Below are 15,519 nucleotides of genomic sequence, written 5' to 3' on the forward strand. Positions count from 1 at the left end.
AATATGGTACTCCATAAAACTTGAAAGTTCATATTTGCAAAAAAATATCTATCTATTCTTTCAGCAGTTAGACGGAAATTAAGGAAATGCGCATATCCAAATCTGCCTTCCTCTTAGCAGCGTAAAATGTAGCGTGTACATATTTTGATAATGACATTTGCGCATGGCATATGACATTGAAGGTTGACGGTTGACGTTAAGGTAAAATCAAAACATGCTTTGTCTTATTTGTGCCGCAAGATTTAATGTAAATAAATACTAAATATTGATCTAAATACTACTGTAGCGATAATACTATAATTAATTCATGTTCTATTATGTTACTACCTACTAGTGTTAGCGCTATACAGTCGTGCGTGAGGTATTTAAATCAGAAACAATGCAAGTCGAACTCATAAAGAGAATCTTATTATTTACGAATAATTAATTATTACCTATAAAATTAACTAAAATGATACCCTCAAACACTATCTGCGTATCCCAGGAAGGCCCTGCGAATGCATTGGCTTTGAATAAGGACTGTACACAAGTAGTAATTGCCGGGAGAAATGGTAATTAAAAAAAAAACAAAATAATGTTTTTATTTTTTTCTACTATTTTGGTAAAATGTATGATATTATTTTTTTGGCAGTGTTCAAGGTGTTCTCGATCGGCGAAAATGATTTTTCGGAAGTGTGCAACTTGCGTGTGGGAAAAAATTTAAATTTAAACTTTTCATCTATTGATGTTGCTTGGAGTACTATTGAAGGTAAGTTTTCTACTTTATACCAGTTGCTACCACAACTTCCGCATTCATTTAGATTTAAAAAAATGTGGGAAATCTTTGAATTTCTGTGCTATGTTTCTGGGGTAAAAAGTGTCCTATCTTCAGACAGATGGACACACTTTTTGCATATTAGTATTGAAATGGATGGATTAAAATATATCATCTACTCATGTATACTTCCTTTTGGAGATATTTATCTGGTTTTATTGTTCTTCATTGCAAAACTCTTGGCAGAGTTGTTGTGGTCACCATACATATGGAACATCCTTCTGGCACCAGTTTTTCGCTTTTAAATGTACCTTTAAGTCTGTAACAACTTAAGTCTTAAAACAGTCATTAGGCACCATCTAGGCAAGCATGCTCAATCTTATGCCGCATCACACTTGCCAGTATTGCAGCTAACAGCTAGTCTATAAACTAAAAAACTTTTTCGAAGTCTTTGAAAACTGTATTTTTTTGTTGTAGAAAACACTCTAGCAACTGCAGCTACCAACGGGGCAGTGGTTGTGTGGAACCTCGGCCGCTCAGGGCGCTCCAAGCAAGAACATGTGTTCTCTGACCACAAGAGAACTGTTAATAAGGTAAATCAAAGATTAAACTTTTATTAAAGTCATTTTTAAAAGAGACTACCGAGTTTCTTTATAGTTATTGGAACATAATATATGTAATCTCATTACATCAAGAAAAACTTAAGACAAAATAATAAAATCTTATTCCGCCCACAAACTCAATCTTTATTATATTAATAATTATAATTTAATGTTTACAAGAAGACATACTTTTTTACGACAATCATGTGGAACGAAACATCGAATCTCGAATATCGAATGACAGAAAAACATCCTACAAAAATAGAACATTATTTTTGTCTTAAGTTTTTCTTGATGTAATGAGATTACATATATTATGTTCCAATACGCGCCCTTAATCCATTACATCGCAACTGACATAGTATGCCCTTAACTTATTACAGTGTAATATAAACACGCCCTTACATCGCGCCCTCAATCTATTACATTGTAATATAAACACGCCTTTACAATTTTCTGTCAATCAGATAAAAGAAATAAAACTGTCGAAAATATTTGATTACAAAATAAATTAAACTATAAACCAGTTCTACGGCAAGCTCATAATATTCCAATTACAATATTATGCCCTATGCCCCCTTAATCAAATATCTTCAGACATAACTCTGATAAAAAATGTTTCATTTTAGGACCATGTAAACATTTTGTTAAAATATCTGCCACCATTTTTTCAGTTGGCATATATTCAATTTTAACTAAATTATTTGCTATAGCCTCTCTTATATAATGATACTTAATATCAATATGCTTAGTTCTGTTGTGATTCATCTTATTGTTTGCTATTTTATGACAAGATTGATTGTCATTATACACCACAACTGGACTAATTAAACAATCATCATTTACTAAGAGGAACTCACCTAGCAAATTACGTAGGTATACCGCCTCCTTAGACGCTTGACATAGACCTACATACTCTGATTCTGTAGAAGACAACGAAACACATTGCTGTTTTCTACTTAGCTAGTGTGAATTTTCCAAATCTATGAATCCATAATATAGAGATACTTGTAAATTCAAAAATCTTACTTCATAGAATATTTAGGCTGAATGCATATATCTCTATTTTTGAGTTCCTTCCCTAACTTATTTTACCAGGTCAGTTTCCACCTGACAGAGCCAGCACTGCTTATATCAGGATCTCAAGATGGGATGATGAAATGCTTCGATCTTCGTATGAAGGAAGTTGCAAGAACTTTTATTAGGTAAGTACTTTCTTAATTTTTCAGTAAATGATTTTATCGATTTTGTAAAGATACAAGCTAGAGAGCTTTTTAATTAATGATAAAATTTACCTTGGGCCCATCTGCACTGATGAGAGTCTCGTCATGCCGCCAAATCCGGTACAAACTCTATGGGCCCACAGGCTGATACTAACGCGGCGATACGAGAGACTGGACGAGTATAACGTCGTTTGACCCATAGTGTTAGTAAGATGTTGATATTGTGTACTTACTATGTTTTGGGCATAGTGTCCTTTTATTTTGCTCAGAGTTAACTTAGAGTTAACTGTAAAAATTTAAATGTTATATGGTGTCCATCCAGCAACACGGAATCAATTCGCGACGTCCAATTCAGTCCGCACCAAGCGCACGTTTTCGCGGCCGTGTCAGAAAACGGCACTGTCCAGCTGTGGGATGCGAGACGCCATGAAAGGGCTCTACATCAGTTCACAGCACACTCCGGCCCTGTGTTCGCCTGCGACTGGCATCCCGACGTGCCTTGGCTGGCCACGGCATCGCGGGACAAGACTATAAAGGTATTACACCCACTGCAAGCGGTACTGTCCAGCTGTGGCCACGAGACACTTCGAAGAACGCGAGACGCCACGAAAGAGCCCTGCATCAATTCACTGCACACTCTGGCCTTGTGTTCGCCTGAAACTGGCATCCCTATGTGCCTTGGCTGACCATGCATATCGCATGTTGTCCTTGTACCACACAGATTTGTCCGTTTTGACAGACTATAGCGATTTAAGTTTTAGGTTCCTATATCATGGTTCTTAGTTTTCATCATCAGGTTTGTAGGTATAATATTATGGATTTCCGCAAAGTAACGTTCTATCAATAGATTTAAAATCTTTTTTATTTGAGTGGACAAAAAATTATTTCCCATACCATTAACCTTGCACTTATGAAAACTCTGCAAGTGACTTAAATGTTATTTGATCATTATCTTCCGGGTTAGATAGCAATAATAAAATTAATGATAATTTAACGACTTGTTTTGTATGAATGCATAAATTTAGACTGAACAAATATAATTGTGCCTAATGCCTATTTTTCGTCGATATTATCTCTAATATAAACAGATTAGCATACTGACCGAGTCAGTGTGTTTGTTAGTTTGTCTTGAAATCATGCCGCAACGGAGCAACGCATTTGATTTTTTGCATGGATATAGATAGACCTAAAGATGTGTTATCCCGAATACTCAAAGAGTTCCCACGGGATTTTAAAAATCGGTCAAGTGCGAGTCGGACTTACACATTTCGTATAAGAAATAACACTATTTTGAAATTCTTATTATTTATTATTATAGCGGCAATAGAAAAACACAGTCTATGAAAATGTCAACTAGATACATATTTACCTATTATGGTTCACGAGATTGGACAGACGGACGGACAGCGGAGGCTTAGTAGTAGGGTTCCGTTGGCGCCCTCCGGGTACGGAACGACATTTAAATCCACGCAGAAAAGGTCGCGGGTATCATCTGGTGATCAATGTTTACCTACCATCTAAAGAACAGCACAGAGACCCGTGTAACTGTAGAGCATACAAAGTAGCCAAAGTGCTAGAGCCACACGTGTCGAGAGTATCTATTGTGCTATTGTGGGTAGTTGCGAAGTAGGTCGCAGATAACGTCGTCTGACGGCGCGCACGTGCTGTAGGTATGATAGTGTAGGCCCGGAGCTGGCCAAAAAATCTATGTGCTTAGACTGAGATCTACAGAGCGCACATTACCTTTGCTCAGACTAAAGACACTTAAAACGAGACAGCGCTAAACCGCTGCCATAAATCTGTCTTGTTATAACTGAAACTTAAGTCTAAGCAAAGTCAAAGTGCGCTCTATAGATTTAAACTTAAGTATATTAAGATTTTACATCTCACAAATGTTGATAATTTTCGTGAGTAGAAATACAATTACGTCAAACTAAAATGGACCTAAAGTTACCTACTTGATTTGAACTCAAAAAAAAATTCACTATTGCCGATTTAAATTTTGCAAAAATTTCGCTTGAAGCGCTGACTATAAAATATGCAGGTATGAGCGATCCTGAGCTATAAAACAAGGAAGTTAAGATTTAGTTTACTATAACGCTGAGGTGTTTTATGCTCGAATACTATGAACGTTGGGGAGATATGAAATCTCATACTAAACATACTTACTCTAAATCTAATTTGTAATAATTCTCGTAGAAAAAATAGAAAGGGTCCTATTAAAATCAACGTTAAACGAAAATAGGTTACTAGTGAACATGGACAACGTGGTAGGTATACTTTTTAACCAGGGGATCGATTGCGGCAAAATGAAAGCTACAGTGTGACGATTACAATCATCTCTCGTTGGCTGCCAACTGCCACTCTCTCACTATTGGCTAAAATACATTGTTGCAGCAAAAATACCAAAATTCAGCCAATCGCAACGACTGAGATTGTATCGACCTTGCTGGTTCCTCCGTTACCTTTGTACAATCGGATCATACCGTCCTAGGATCCATGCATCATCTCTCAGTGTATAATGACGCAATATGTTTATCTCTACTGGTTCAACATGCTATGCATACCTATTAGTGCCAAAAATATACTTTTGTTTATTCTAATACCTATCGACGCGACGCCGACGGTACAAAATAACTATTCTTTTACTTTAGATTTTAGTTACTTACTTAAAATGCAGATTTCCCCTATAACATAGACTCTAAGCAAGGATTTTTTGAAAATCCACACTGATATTATAAATGCGAAAGTGTGTCTGTCTGCCTGCCAGCTTTCATGGACCATTCGTTTAACTAACATAGCTTGCATCCTAAACCATAGGCTACTTTTATCCCGGAAAATCAAAGAGTTCCCACGGTATATTCAAAAACTTAAATCTAAAATCTAATTTGGACGTTACGTAGAGTTTCTACGAGATTTTTGAATACTTAAATCCACGTGGACTTAGTCGCGGGCATCATTCAATGAAATAGGTAAATACATCTTAGATGATTTTTTTTACCAGGAAGTAGGTACCTAAGGAGTGCTGAAGATTTCACCAAACAAAATACAGTACCCGGCAGGAAATATTGTACGTCGATCTTTAGAAAGAGATAGCGGTTTCGTAGATCATTGTCTCTGTCGTTGAGACCGACAAAACGTCACATAGGTATACGTGACAAAGACAAAGCGCTACGAGGTGCCGATTTCACCAGGTCGATGTACAATACTTTCTGCCCGCTACTATGCACAGGATTTCGATTATTGTAGAACATAAGTTTTGAAAGAGCATAATTTGTTCCAGGTTTGGGACATCCATGCGAGGCCTAACTTAGAGCACACTATCTATACGATAGCATCCGTTGGACATGTGAAATGGCGACCTCAGAAGAAGTAAGTAACTTAAATTGTCACAGATAATTCGACATTTGCCTACGTTTCATAGGTACAGGTTTTCAAAGCAACCATTCAAAACGGTCGATATTGCTTCAGTTCAATCTGTGACCTTGGACGCGAAAATCTAGACATTTTAGATATTTCCTCTAAAATGACACCCTTTCTAACAAATGACTTTCCCACTTTCCTGAGGTGGAGCGCAGGAGTTGCGAGCCTATTACGGTTTCTAGTTTGTCTAATCCTCAGTTTTGAAGAAGAGTTAGACTGTGGTTATTCTGAGGGCAGATGTAGCGGTTTCCAGTAACGTTTGCTCAAATCAATTTAATAATAAGTGGTTGTATGTTGTTACAATATGTTAGGTATGGGAAGACTAGACTACCTCCTGAAACACAGTTCACTTCATGAGGAGGCAGGGCCTCACACTAAAGCTTGTAAGCACTATGTTTTGTTAGTTGATAAAGATTCATTTATTTATTTCTGTGTCAAAGGTTCCAAGTGGCGTCGTGCGCGCTGGTGCTGGACTGCGCGGTGCACGTGTGGGACGTGCGTCGGCCGCACGTGCCGCTCGCCACGTTCGCGGAGCACCGCGACGTCACCACCGCCATCGCGTGGCAGGCCTCGCCGCACGCCTTCCTCTCCACCAGCCGGGTAAACATTATCATCTCTTCTCTTTCATTCCTGGGGTTTTCCCACATTTTTTTTTATTCAGATCCATTTAGCCCTTGACTGCAATCTCACCTGGTGGTAAGTGATGATTCAGTCTAAGATGAAAGCTGGCTAACCTGGAAGGGGTATGACAGTTTTCATTAAACCCACACTCCTTTGGACAAAGCTGTCCATAGTCCGTAAGACCACTGATGCAGCTCCCCTCCCCATCAGTTCAACCAGCCCAGCTTACTGCGAATTCAAGAGGCCACCCACTTCAGCGAGTATCACTGGGGAGCCAATATAGGCTTTGTGTTGAGTGAAAATACCACTGTATTTAAGCAGCAAGAACGAGTTTCGGAAATATGCGCCGAGGATGGCCACAAGGGGGTTTTAGTGCGTAGAAACATAACTATCTATAGTGGGTATCTTAAAAACTTTGTTGACCCAACCCGAAAGTTGAAACCGGGATGTTGTTACAAACGGGACCTAATACTACAAACATGACCTGTCATTCTGCTTTGAAAACTTCGAAGAGCTAAGGCAGTTCAATAATGATAAAAGTCATCGACCCTCACACACGTGAACCAAATATAAACCTGTCGCGAGGAAGAGATTCGCGCAACAATGTTGCAGCTACACGTGGCGTAGAACTAGCTAAAACGACGCACGTTTCAGTTTAAGTGTTCTATTTTTAAATCATGATAACATTATGTACAGGAAGACTTTTATGTCCTAACACCAATTTACATTTGAATACCATCCCTACTTATAATCCGAGTGTTTTGCCCTTTTTATTTCTTAAATTGTAGTTTTCATAATCCATACTAATCTTATAAATGCTAAAGTGTGTCTATCTGTCTGTCTGTGTGTCTGCTAACTTTTCACTACCCAACCGATTATACCGATATATTAACCGATTTTGATGAAATTTTGTACAGAATTAGCTGACATCCCGGGGACAGACATAGCCTTTATAGCTTTTTATCCCGGATATTCAAAGAGGTCCCACGGGATTTTTAAAAACCTAAATCCACGCGGATGAAGTCGCGGGCATCATCAAGCAATTGATAAAATAAGAAAAAACTTATATGTTATAATCGATGAGGTCCCACTGATATAGCGGTATGTCAGAGCCTGCTAGAAAGTGGATTAGTTTTGCTTCAAAAAGATTACACGCAAACTTTTTTATGACAGGATTGCAGTTTATACCGGCACAAATTCAACGAGGCAGCACACCCAGTGTTGTGGGCCAACCCGCAGAGCGTGTGCGTGTCTGCCCGCGGCGAGTTAGCTCACGCGGTGCCCGAGTGTCCCCTGCCCGCTCACACTCCCCAACCTGCTGAGCGACATGTTCCCGGCTTGGGGTAAGTGAAGCTATGCGGGCTCTGGGGTAATTCCAACTCATCGATCATCACCTACCCTGGCTGTTCAATAGTTGCCAAGTCTAGTAAACAATTTCCCTTTAATTTGAAAGTTGAAAAAGCGAGGAAAGAAAATTTTGTAAAGCTTTGATTAATCGCCACTAAAAATCGTCAAGAGGTGGTTATTGAACATGCTAAAAATGTCCCTTTCGTATATTTCACCAGTAATGATAGAGACTTAGGATTACCCATCTCTAACTCTATCTATTCAGTGCTAGGTTAAGTGCCAGCAAATTAAGCTTTTGGTTCCTTGCAGTGCTAGGTTGTCATTAAAGCATTTATTTTGCCTTTTTTTCCAGTCGCAAGCAACCCACAGCAGGCTCCCTAAGCGCAGCAGCGCAAGCAGCTCTAGAACGAGCCTTCCCCGGCGGTGCCTCATCTTCACTAGCCCGACACACCCCGGTCTCCCCTGACAGTGCAGTACTGGCCTGCGCTAAGGAGTACCGCATCAGGGGACATCCCCCTCACGTGTTAGCGGAACATAACGCTAAAGTGGCGAGGGAACATCAGCGGTATATGGTGTGTATGTTAGGAGGATGCGAGACCCTCCCCAATCTCCCCTGAGAGTGCAGTACGGCCTGTGCGAAGGAGTGCCGTATCAAAGGACATCCCCTTCACGTGCTGACGGAGTATAACGTTAAATTGACGAGGGAACATCAGCGGTATATGGTGAGTGCTGTGTTGGAGAAAGTGAGACGCTCGGACTGCAGGGACAGTGTAATGTGCCAAAAAATACCGCATCAGGTTACATGTTCTACATGTACTAGCTAAAAAGACTACTGTCAGGATATGATGCAAGAGTGGCGAGGGTACATTAGCGATGCATGGTGAGTTGGTAGAATATAATAATTTAAGTTTTTATGATAGGCTAAGTAATAAAGCCGCTTTTGGGTAGTTCAGGAAAACCATATTCCGCGCGTGAAAAATTCTTTTCATGTTTTGTCCACGCTTAAGGGACTCCAATTTTGTTACACTGCAGCGATTGTGGAATCTTCGCTAGATATATCTCTGGTTTGACCTGAAAAGTTAATTTTTGACAAGTGCCATTAATTCATAGAAAACGATAGCTTAGTGGAACTTGGTTAAGACGTCCGCCTTCTATCTGCGAGGTCCGGGGTTCAATCCCGGGCTCTCTAACTTTTTGAAGTTATGCGCGTTTCAAGTAATTAAATATACCTAAACCTAAGCCTGAGAGTTCTCCATCTTGTTCCCAATGGTGTATATAGTCTACCAATCCGCACTTGGCCAGTGTACGGACTATGACCTATGGCCTTCTCATCCTGGGTGGAGACTCGTGCTCAATAGTGGGCCCATCCTAGGCTGATCATGATGATTGGTTCATAGGTGAGCCACGTGTGGGAGGTGGTCCGCAGCGTGTACAGCGCGCGCGCCGTGCCCAACGCGCCCGCACCTCCCCCGCCGCGCGCACCCCCGCCCCGCGCCGACCCCGCGCCGCCACTACCGCCGTACAGGTACGCAATAACTAACACGCAAAAATCCTTTCGATTTTGAGACTTATCTAATTATTACCAACTTCATTAAATAATCGCTCGATTCCGTAAAACCTGATGCAGCGTGGTGGACTATACTCAAACCCTTCTCATACTCAGAGGAGACGTGTAGCTCGATCTCATAAAACCGGCTTCAATCATTATTACAATCGCAATTGTTGTTATTGGCTAAACTTATGCTATTCTTGTTGCAACAATACACTGTAGACAATAGTGAGCAAACGTCAACCACTCAAGAGTGATTGCGATCGGACATTGTAGCTGTCATTCCACCGCAATCGAGCTGCAGGTGTTTGACGATTAGTCAAATCAGTTTATTTTTATCGAACGTCAAAAGACACGCTTAGTATGTGAGCTTCAATGAAATACTGGCATAATATGACGTCATAATGATTTGATGTGTTTTTTTAGTTTAAGCAACAATTAATGGTTATTACTCTTAAAACTAACAAAAAACGTATATTTGACGTATTTTGGAAGTTTGATTGATTGATTTGATAATCACTCAGAAATAATTTATTTTTGACATAGGCAAATTTTCAAAAAAAAAAAAGTATTTTCTAAAATACTTCTGACTACCACTCTTTTACTATATTAACTTCTCGTTCCTGAGAAAAAAGAGTCTTGAAAGACAGTTCTATTTACGTTATCTTATCTTCAGTGTGGTGGAGGAAGAGCCGATGGAGGAAGTGGAAGAGTGGGAGAACCGCTCGCACAAAAACAGTGGAGTGTTAGGACTGCCCACGCACAGCATCTACATCCCGCCCGCCAAGTTCGCGAAACGGGATGACGGTGAGCATTATATACCACTAACTTATGCCCGCGACTTTGCCTGCATTAAGGTTTTCGTCCCATGGGAACACTTTGATTTTCCGGGATAAAAAGTTGCCTAAGTTAATTCCCGGGACGCAAGCTACCTCTGTATTTCATACAAATTGGTTAAGCGGATGGGCCTTTAAGAATCCTGTGGGAACTCTATGATTTTGGGATAAAAAGTAGCCTATGTCCGTCCCCGGGATGTAAGCTTACTCTGTACCAAACTTCATCAAAATCGGTTGAACTGTTTGGCCGTGAAAAGCTAGCAAACAGACAGACACACTTTCGCATTTAAAAAAGGCTTTAAATTTAACTAGAGGATGCCCGCGGCTTCGTCCGCGTGGATTCCCGTTTTTAAAAATCCCGTAGGAACTCTTCGATTTTTCGGGGATAAAAAGTAGCCTATGTCCTTCCCCGAGATGAATCACAAGTCTGTACCAAACATTAAAATCGGTTCAGCGGTTGGGCCATGAAAATGTAGCAGACAGACAGACAGACAAACACACTTTCGCATTTATAATATTAAGTATGGATTTCATTCGGCCAGAGGGCGGCGGCTGGGTGTCGGCCGCATCGGCGCACTACGTGGACGTGGACGCGGCCGACTGGACGCTGCCCGACGAGGCGTTCCCGCTGCGCGCGCCGCCCGCGCCCCTCGCGCCGCTCGCCGCGCACGCGCCACATCCGCACACCCACGACCAGGACATAGAGGGGAATGGTACGTTGTCTCTTGTGTCGTCATCGTCGTCAAATTAAAGCCACGATCGAAGGCTTCACCACCACGTTAACGTTGAGGCAATCCAGCTACTCGACGTAACAGACACAGTGAGAAGACTAAAAAGGACTAAAACTTTTGAGTTAGTGTGTGTATACGACTTGCGACGCCTTTGTCGTAGTTTGTTTGAAAAAACATTTACTTAGATTACTGTCCCGATTTTTTTTTTAAATAAAATCCTTACATAGAATTGAGTCGATCGGCATTTTAAAAAAGTCAATTTCATTTATTTTTATGGACAGCTCACACTTGACCGAAAAATTCACTAAATAAGACCTAAAGATCCCTAATACAGTTTCCCCGTATGGCCTGTGGTTTTGGATATGCCAAGTTAAATAAAACACGCTGTATAGTTTAAAAAAGACTATAATTCTTTCCAGATGTATCCACGGTGCGTAATTCGACGACGCAAGCAGGGGCCTCGTCGCCCGATGGTTCGTCGGGCTCCGGCTCGGGCTCGGGCTACGCACCGCCACCCATATCGCCTACTCTAAGGAGATCCAGCAGCCAAAACTGTAGTTCGGTGAGTGATTCTGGCAACACGCGTTTTTTAGGGTTCCATACCTCAAAAGAAAAAACGGAATCCTTACATTTTGTTGTCTGTCTGTTCGTCGTGTTTGTCAAGAAAACCTATTGGGTACTTCCCGCTGACCTAGAATCGTGAAATTTGGCAGTACTAGGTAGGTCTTATAGCACAAGTAAAGGAAAAATCCGAAAACCGTGAATTTTTGGCTACATCACAAAAAAAAGTAAAAAAAAAACGATTTTCATTTTTCACAGTAAGATAACTGTACCACGTGGGGTATTATATGAAAGGGCTTTACCTGTACATTCCAAAACAGATTTTTATGCATAATAGTTTTTGATTAATCGTGCAAAATGTGGGAAAAAATACCCGAGTACAGAACCCTCGGTGCGCGAGTCTGACTCTCACTTGGCCGGTTGAGGTGTATATTAACTTGAACTATAGCATGGTTTCGTGAGCGACTCATGCATGCTTTCAAACGCAGGGGGATGGAGAAGGCGTGGAATCAGCGGAGGTGGGGGAGAGAGATTCGCTGTGCGTGCGGGAGGGCGCGACGAGGGGCTCGCGGAACGCCCTGGACGCGGCGCCGCTGCTGGTCGCGGCGCTGAAGAGCCACGCGGATCTGGGAGACGTGCAGACCGCGGCTGTTGTATGTCTGGCATTACAGGACCACAGGTAAACAGCTGAAATGAAGCTTCTAGTGTGGTAGAAAATATAATGTGTTTATATGAAAGATCATAAAAATCTCGTACCCCGTACCCCGCGAGTTGTTTGGAGGTAAATTCCTTTGACTTTGATTTAAAGATTAATTTTTGGCATTTGTTTTCATTATTTTGCCAGGAACGACCTATTCCCCTACATCGATGAGAGCCTGCAGGAGCAGTGGCTGCTGGGATACATTGAGTTATTGCAGAGACACAAACTGTGGAACGTCGCTACCGAGGTAAGTTCTAAATACCTCATTTTTCATCTAAATAGTGACTAAACATTGAAACTCATGAGTACATAATGGGATCAATGATTTTAATGTTTAAACTATCGTGAGTGAATTCCATTTTAAGTATAGAATGTAATATATATACTCATGTATTTAGTCAATGTAAGTCAGACTAGTTTCGAACCCATCTTGGTCCTTTTTCATAGGGACTCCGCTCACTGCGCGCCGCGGTAAAGAATCGATATCAACGATAGGTTTAAACTCGGGATCAACGATATGCGAAATACAGCTATTGAACAGACAGACAGCCAGACACACACAAACTTTTTCTTCTTTCTTCATCATGACATTAGTGTATTTTTTTACCATGTTGAGTTTTCTGTCAGAAGCGGGTTTTTTTGTCATTTCTTAAATGGTATTCAGGTGATCCGCTGCGCATGGTTGAACAGCGTGTGGAGCTTATCCCAGCAGTCCACCACAGTGACCGCGTGCTGCGGACGCTGCGGGCGCCGCACGCGCCCGCGCGCCGCGTGCGACGCGTGCAGCCCGCGTGCGCCCCCCGACCTCTGCGCCGTGTGCCATCAGGTAAGCTGGCGTTCCGGCGGCGGGGTGTTTTTTTTATTCAGATACAAGTTAGCCCTTGTCTGCAATCTCACCTGGTGGTAAGTGATGATGCAGTCTAAGATGGAAGCGAATTAACCTGGAAGGGGTGTAGCAGTTTTCAGTAAATCCATCCTCCTTTGGTTTCTACACGGCATCGTACCGGAACACTAAATCGCTTGGCAGCACGGCTTTGCCAGTAGGGTGGTAACTGATATATGTCCATATCAGTGCGTACAAGTGAACTAGATCAATGAGGCTCTTGGTTCGCGTCCCTGAGCCAGCTCGTAATGTTTCGCTGTCCGCAGGCGGTGCGCGGACTGTACGCGTGGTGCCAGGGCTGCGCGCACGGCGGACACCTGCAGCACATGCGCGCGTGGGCGGAGAAGCACCATCTCTGCCCTGCGGGCTGCGGGCACGCCTGCCAACTCGGCTGAGACCCACCACCCACTTTCAATGAATGAATCAATGAATATACTTTTATTGTACACTACAAAATCAATACTACTACAACAATACAAAGTTGACTTGCATTGCATCTTTGACACAAACATGGGATTTTTTATCCTAGTGCAGCAAAGGGTTCCTTGGTATTAAAAAAAAAAATGTAATCCACACAATCAAGTCATTTAATATGACTTGAAATCCACACCACCAAGTCATTTAAATACCGTGATATTATTTTATGAATTTAATTACTGTAAAATATGTAAAAAAAACTTGTATATTTTACTAATTTATGACTGAATTATAATAATTTGTTGCATACCTTTATTGTATTTTTATAAATAAAAACATATTATATATTACAGGCGTTTTTATTTACTCTTAAACTATTATTCATTACATTATTCAATCCTTCAATAGGTATAATTATAATACTGATACAATTTGTTTTATAAATAAGTTACCTAATAAAGGTACAAAAACTAAGGATTAATAGATACATAATATACATTTTACATACTATTTGCAGCTTATATCACCCTCAGTCAGTCATACAAAAATAAAACAATTATATCATTCTTTCCTCAGTCAGTCAGTCAGTAAGGCTCAAGACGTATTGACCAGTCGCAACAAAGCGTCTTTTCTAAAATACTGCAATGTTTATTCTAAACTTCCTAATAAATCTTTACCAATTTGGAGTTATAAAGTATTGAATATTTTGAAACATTTTAGAAAAGACACATAGATGCAATTTGACTCTATTTTCTTCGTTTCTAAATTTTCTTTGATTTCAAAGATAGGTTACTAAAATACCTTATCTATGACTACTAAGGTGACGATACTCTATCATGAATGTGTCATTTTGAAATAGATATGCAGGTAGAAAATGGCAGTGAATAGTCTGTCAGACAACCGATGTCTTTTATTAAAGGTCCCTTCAAATAGACCGGGACGGAGAACAGGGAAAAATTTGATATTTAAAATCGAGTTTTAGGACATTGTAATAAGGTTCATTCTGGCTGTTTGTGTGCTCTTTCAGGCTGCAGCTGCCGGTCGACTCCGGTCTTCTAGTATGTGAGAAAAACTGTCCGATTTTCTCCATGCCGGTCTGTCTGAACGAACCCTTAGTTATAAGAGAGATCTATAGAGCGCATTTTGATTTTGACATTGGTGAAAAACGAGACAGCGTTATATCATCAGCCCATTTCTGCCTCACTACTGAGTACGGGTCTCGTCTCAGAATGAGAAGGGTTTAGGCCATAGTCTGCCACGCTGGCCCAATGCGGATTGGCAGACTTCACACACCTTTGAGAACATGGAGAACTCTCAGGTATGCAGGTTTCCTCGCGTTGTTTTCCTTCACCGTTAAGGCAAGTGATATTTAATTGCTTAAAACGCACATAACTGAAAAGTTAGTGGTGCGTGCCCGGGATCGAACCCCGATATCCGATTAGGAGGCGGACGTTCTAACCACTAGGCTATCACAGCTTTATATCACTAGGTTATCACAGATTTATGTCAGCGTTATATCGCTGGCATAAATCTGTCTCGTTTTAACTGAAACTTAAGTCTCAGCAAAGTCAAAGTGCGCTCTATAGATCTCAATCTTAGAACCAGTTTTAACATTGTACTTCATTTTATATATTTTTTATTCTAACTGAAAGGAAAACAAAGTCAGTATTGCAGTAGTTGCTATGAGAGAGATAAGTAGATACCTATAAAAATAAAATTAGTAATATCAATAGTATTTAGCTTATATACATAACTACCTAATAAACTTAAAAATAATCTTTTGGAATTATAGTCCGTCATCCTGCTGAAGAAATAGGTAAGTACGCGACAGATCGAGATGGCAATCGCGGCGGGGGCACCCCGCACTAACCC

The 15,519-nt window shown here is 40.8% G+C and overlaps 1 protein-coding gene across 1 annotated transcript; it reads left to right on the forward strand.

Annotated features, from left to right (window-relative positions):
• The first annotated feature begins 195 nt into the window (after positions 1 to 195).
• Positions 196 to 14,189, forward strand: LOC123872843 (GATOR complex protein WDR24). Its single transcript, XM_045917424.1, has 17 exons — positions 196 to 551; positions 632 to 748; positions 1,232 to 1,347; positions 2,455 to 2,561; positions 2,902 to 3,115; positions 5,863 to 5,951; positions 6,443 to 6,602; positions 7,797 to 7,966; positions 8,323 to 8,542; positions 9,368 to 9,495; positions 10,196 to 10,326; positions 10,898 to 11,068; positions 11,506 to 11,648; positions 12,136 to 12,326; positions 12,492 to 12,594; positions 13,012 to 13,173; positions 13,497 to 14,189. The coding sequence occupies exons 1-17, from the start codon at positions 452 to 454 to the stop codon at positions 13,623 to 13,625; spliced, it is 2,451 nt and encodes an 816-aa protein (XP_045773380.1). The 5' UTR covers positions 196 to 451; the 3' UTR covers positions 13,626 to 14,189.
• Positions 14,190 to 15,519: the final 1,330 nt, after the last annotated feature.

Source organism: Maniola jurtina, chromosome 15 (genome assembly GCF_905333055.1).
Source record: "Maniola jurtina chromosome 15, ilManJurt1.1, whole genome shotgun sequence".
In the NCBI taxonomy this organism is placed as follows: Eukaryota; Metazoa; Arthropoda; class Insecta; order Lepidoptera; family Nymphalidae; genus Maniola; species Maniola jurtina.

Bases quoted from the DNA above. Each gene is read 5' to 3' on its own strand.
- LOC123872843 (XM_045917424.1), top strand. From the start codon at position 452: ATGATACCCTCAAACACTATCTGCGTATCCCAGGAAGGCCCTGCGAAT. The intron at 7,967-8,322 runs GTAAGTGAAGCT...CTTTTTTTCCAG, and splicing joins CGACATGTTCCCGGCTTGGG to TCGCAAGCAACCCACAGCAG. The intron at 9,496-10,195 runs GTACGCAATAAC...TCTTATCTTCAG, and splicing joins CCGCCACTACCGCCGTACAG to TGTGGTGGAGGAAGAGCCGA.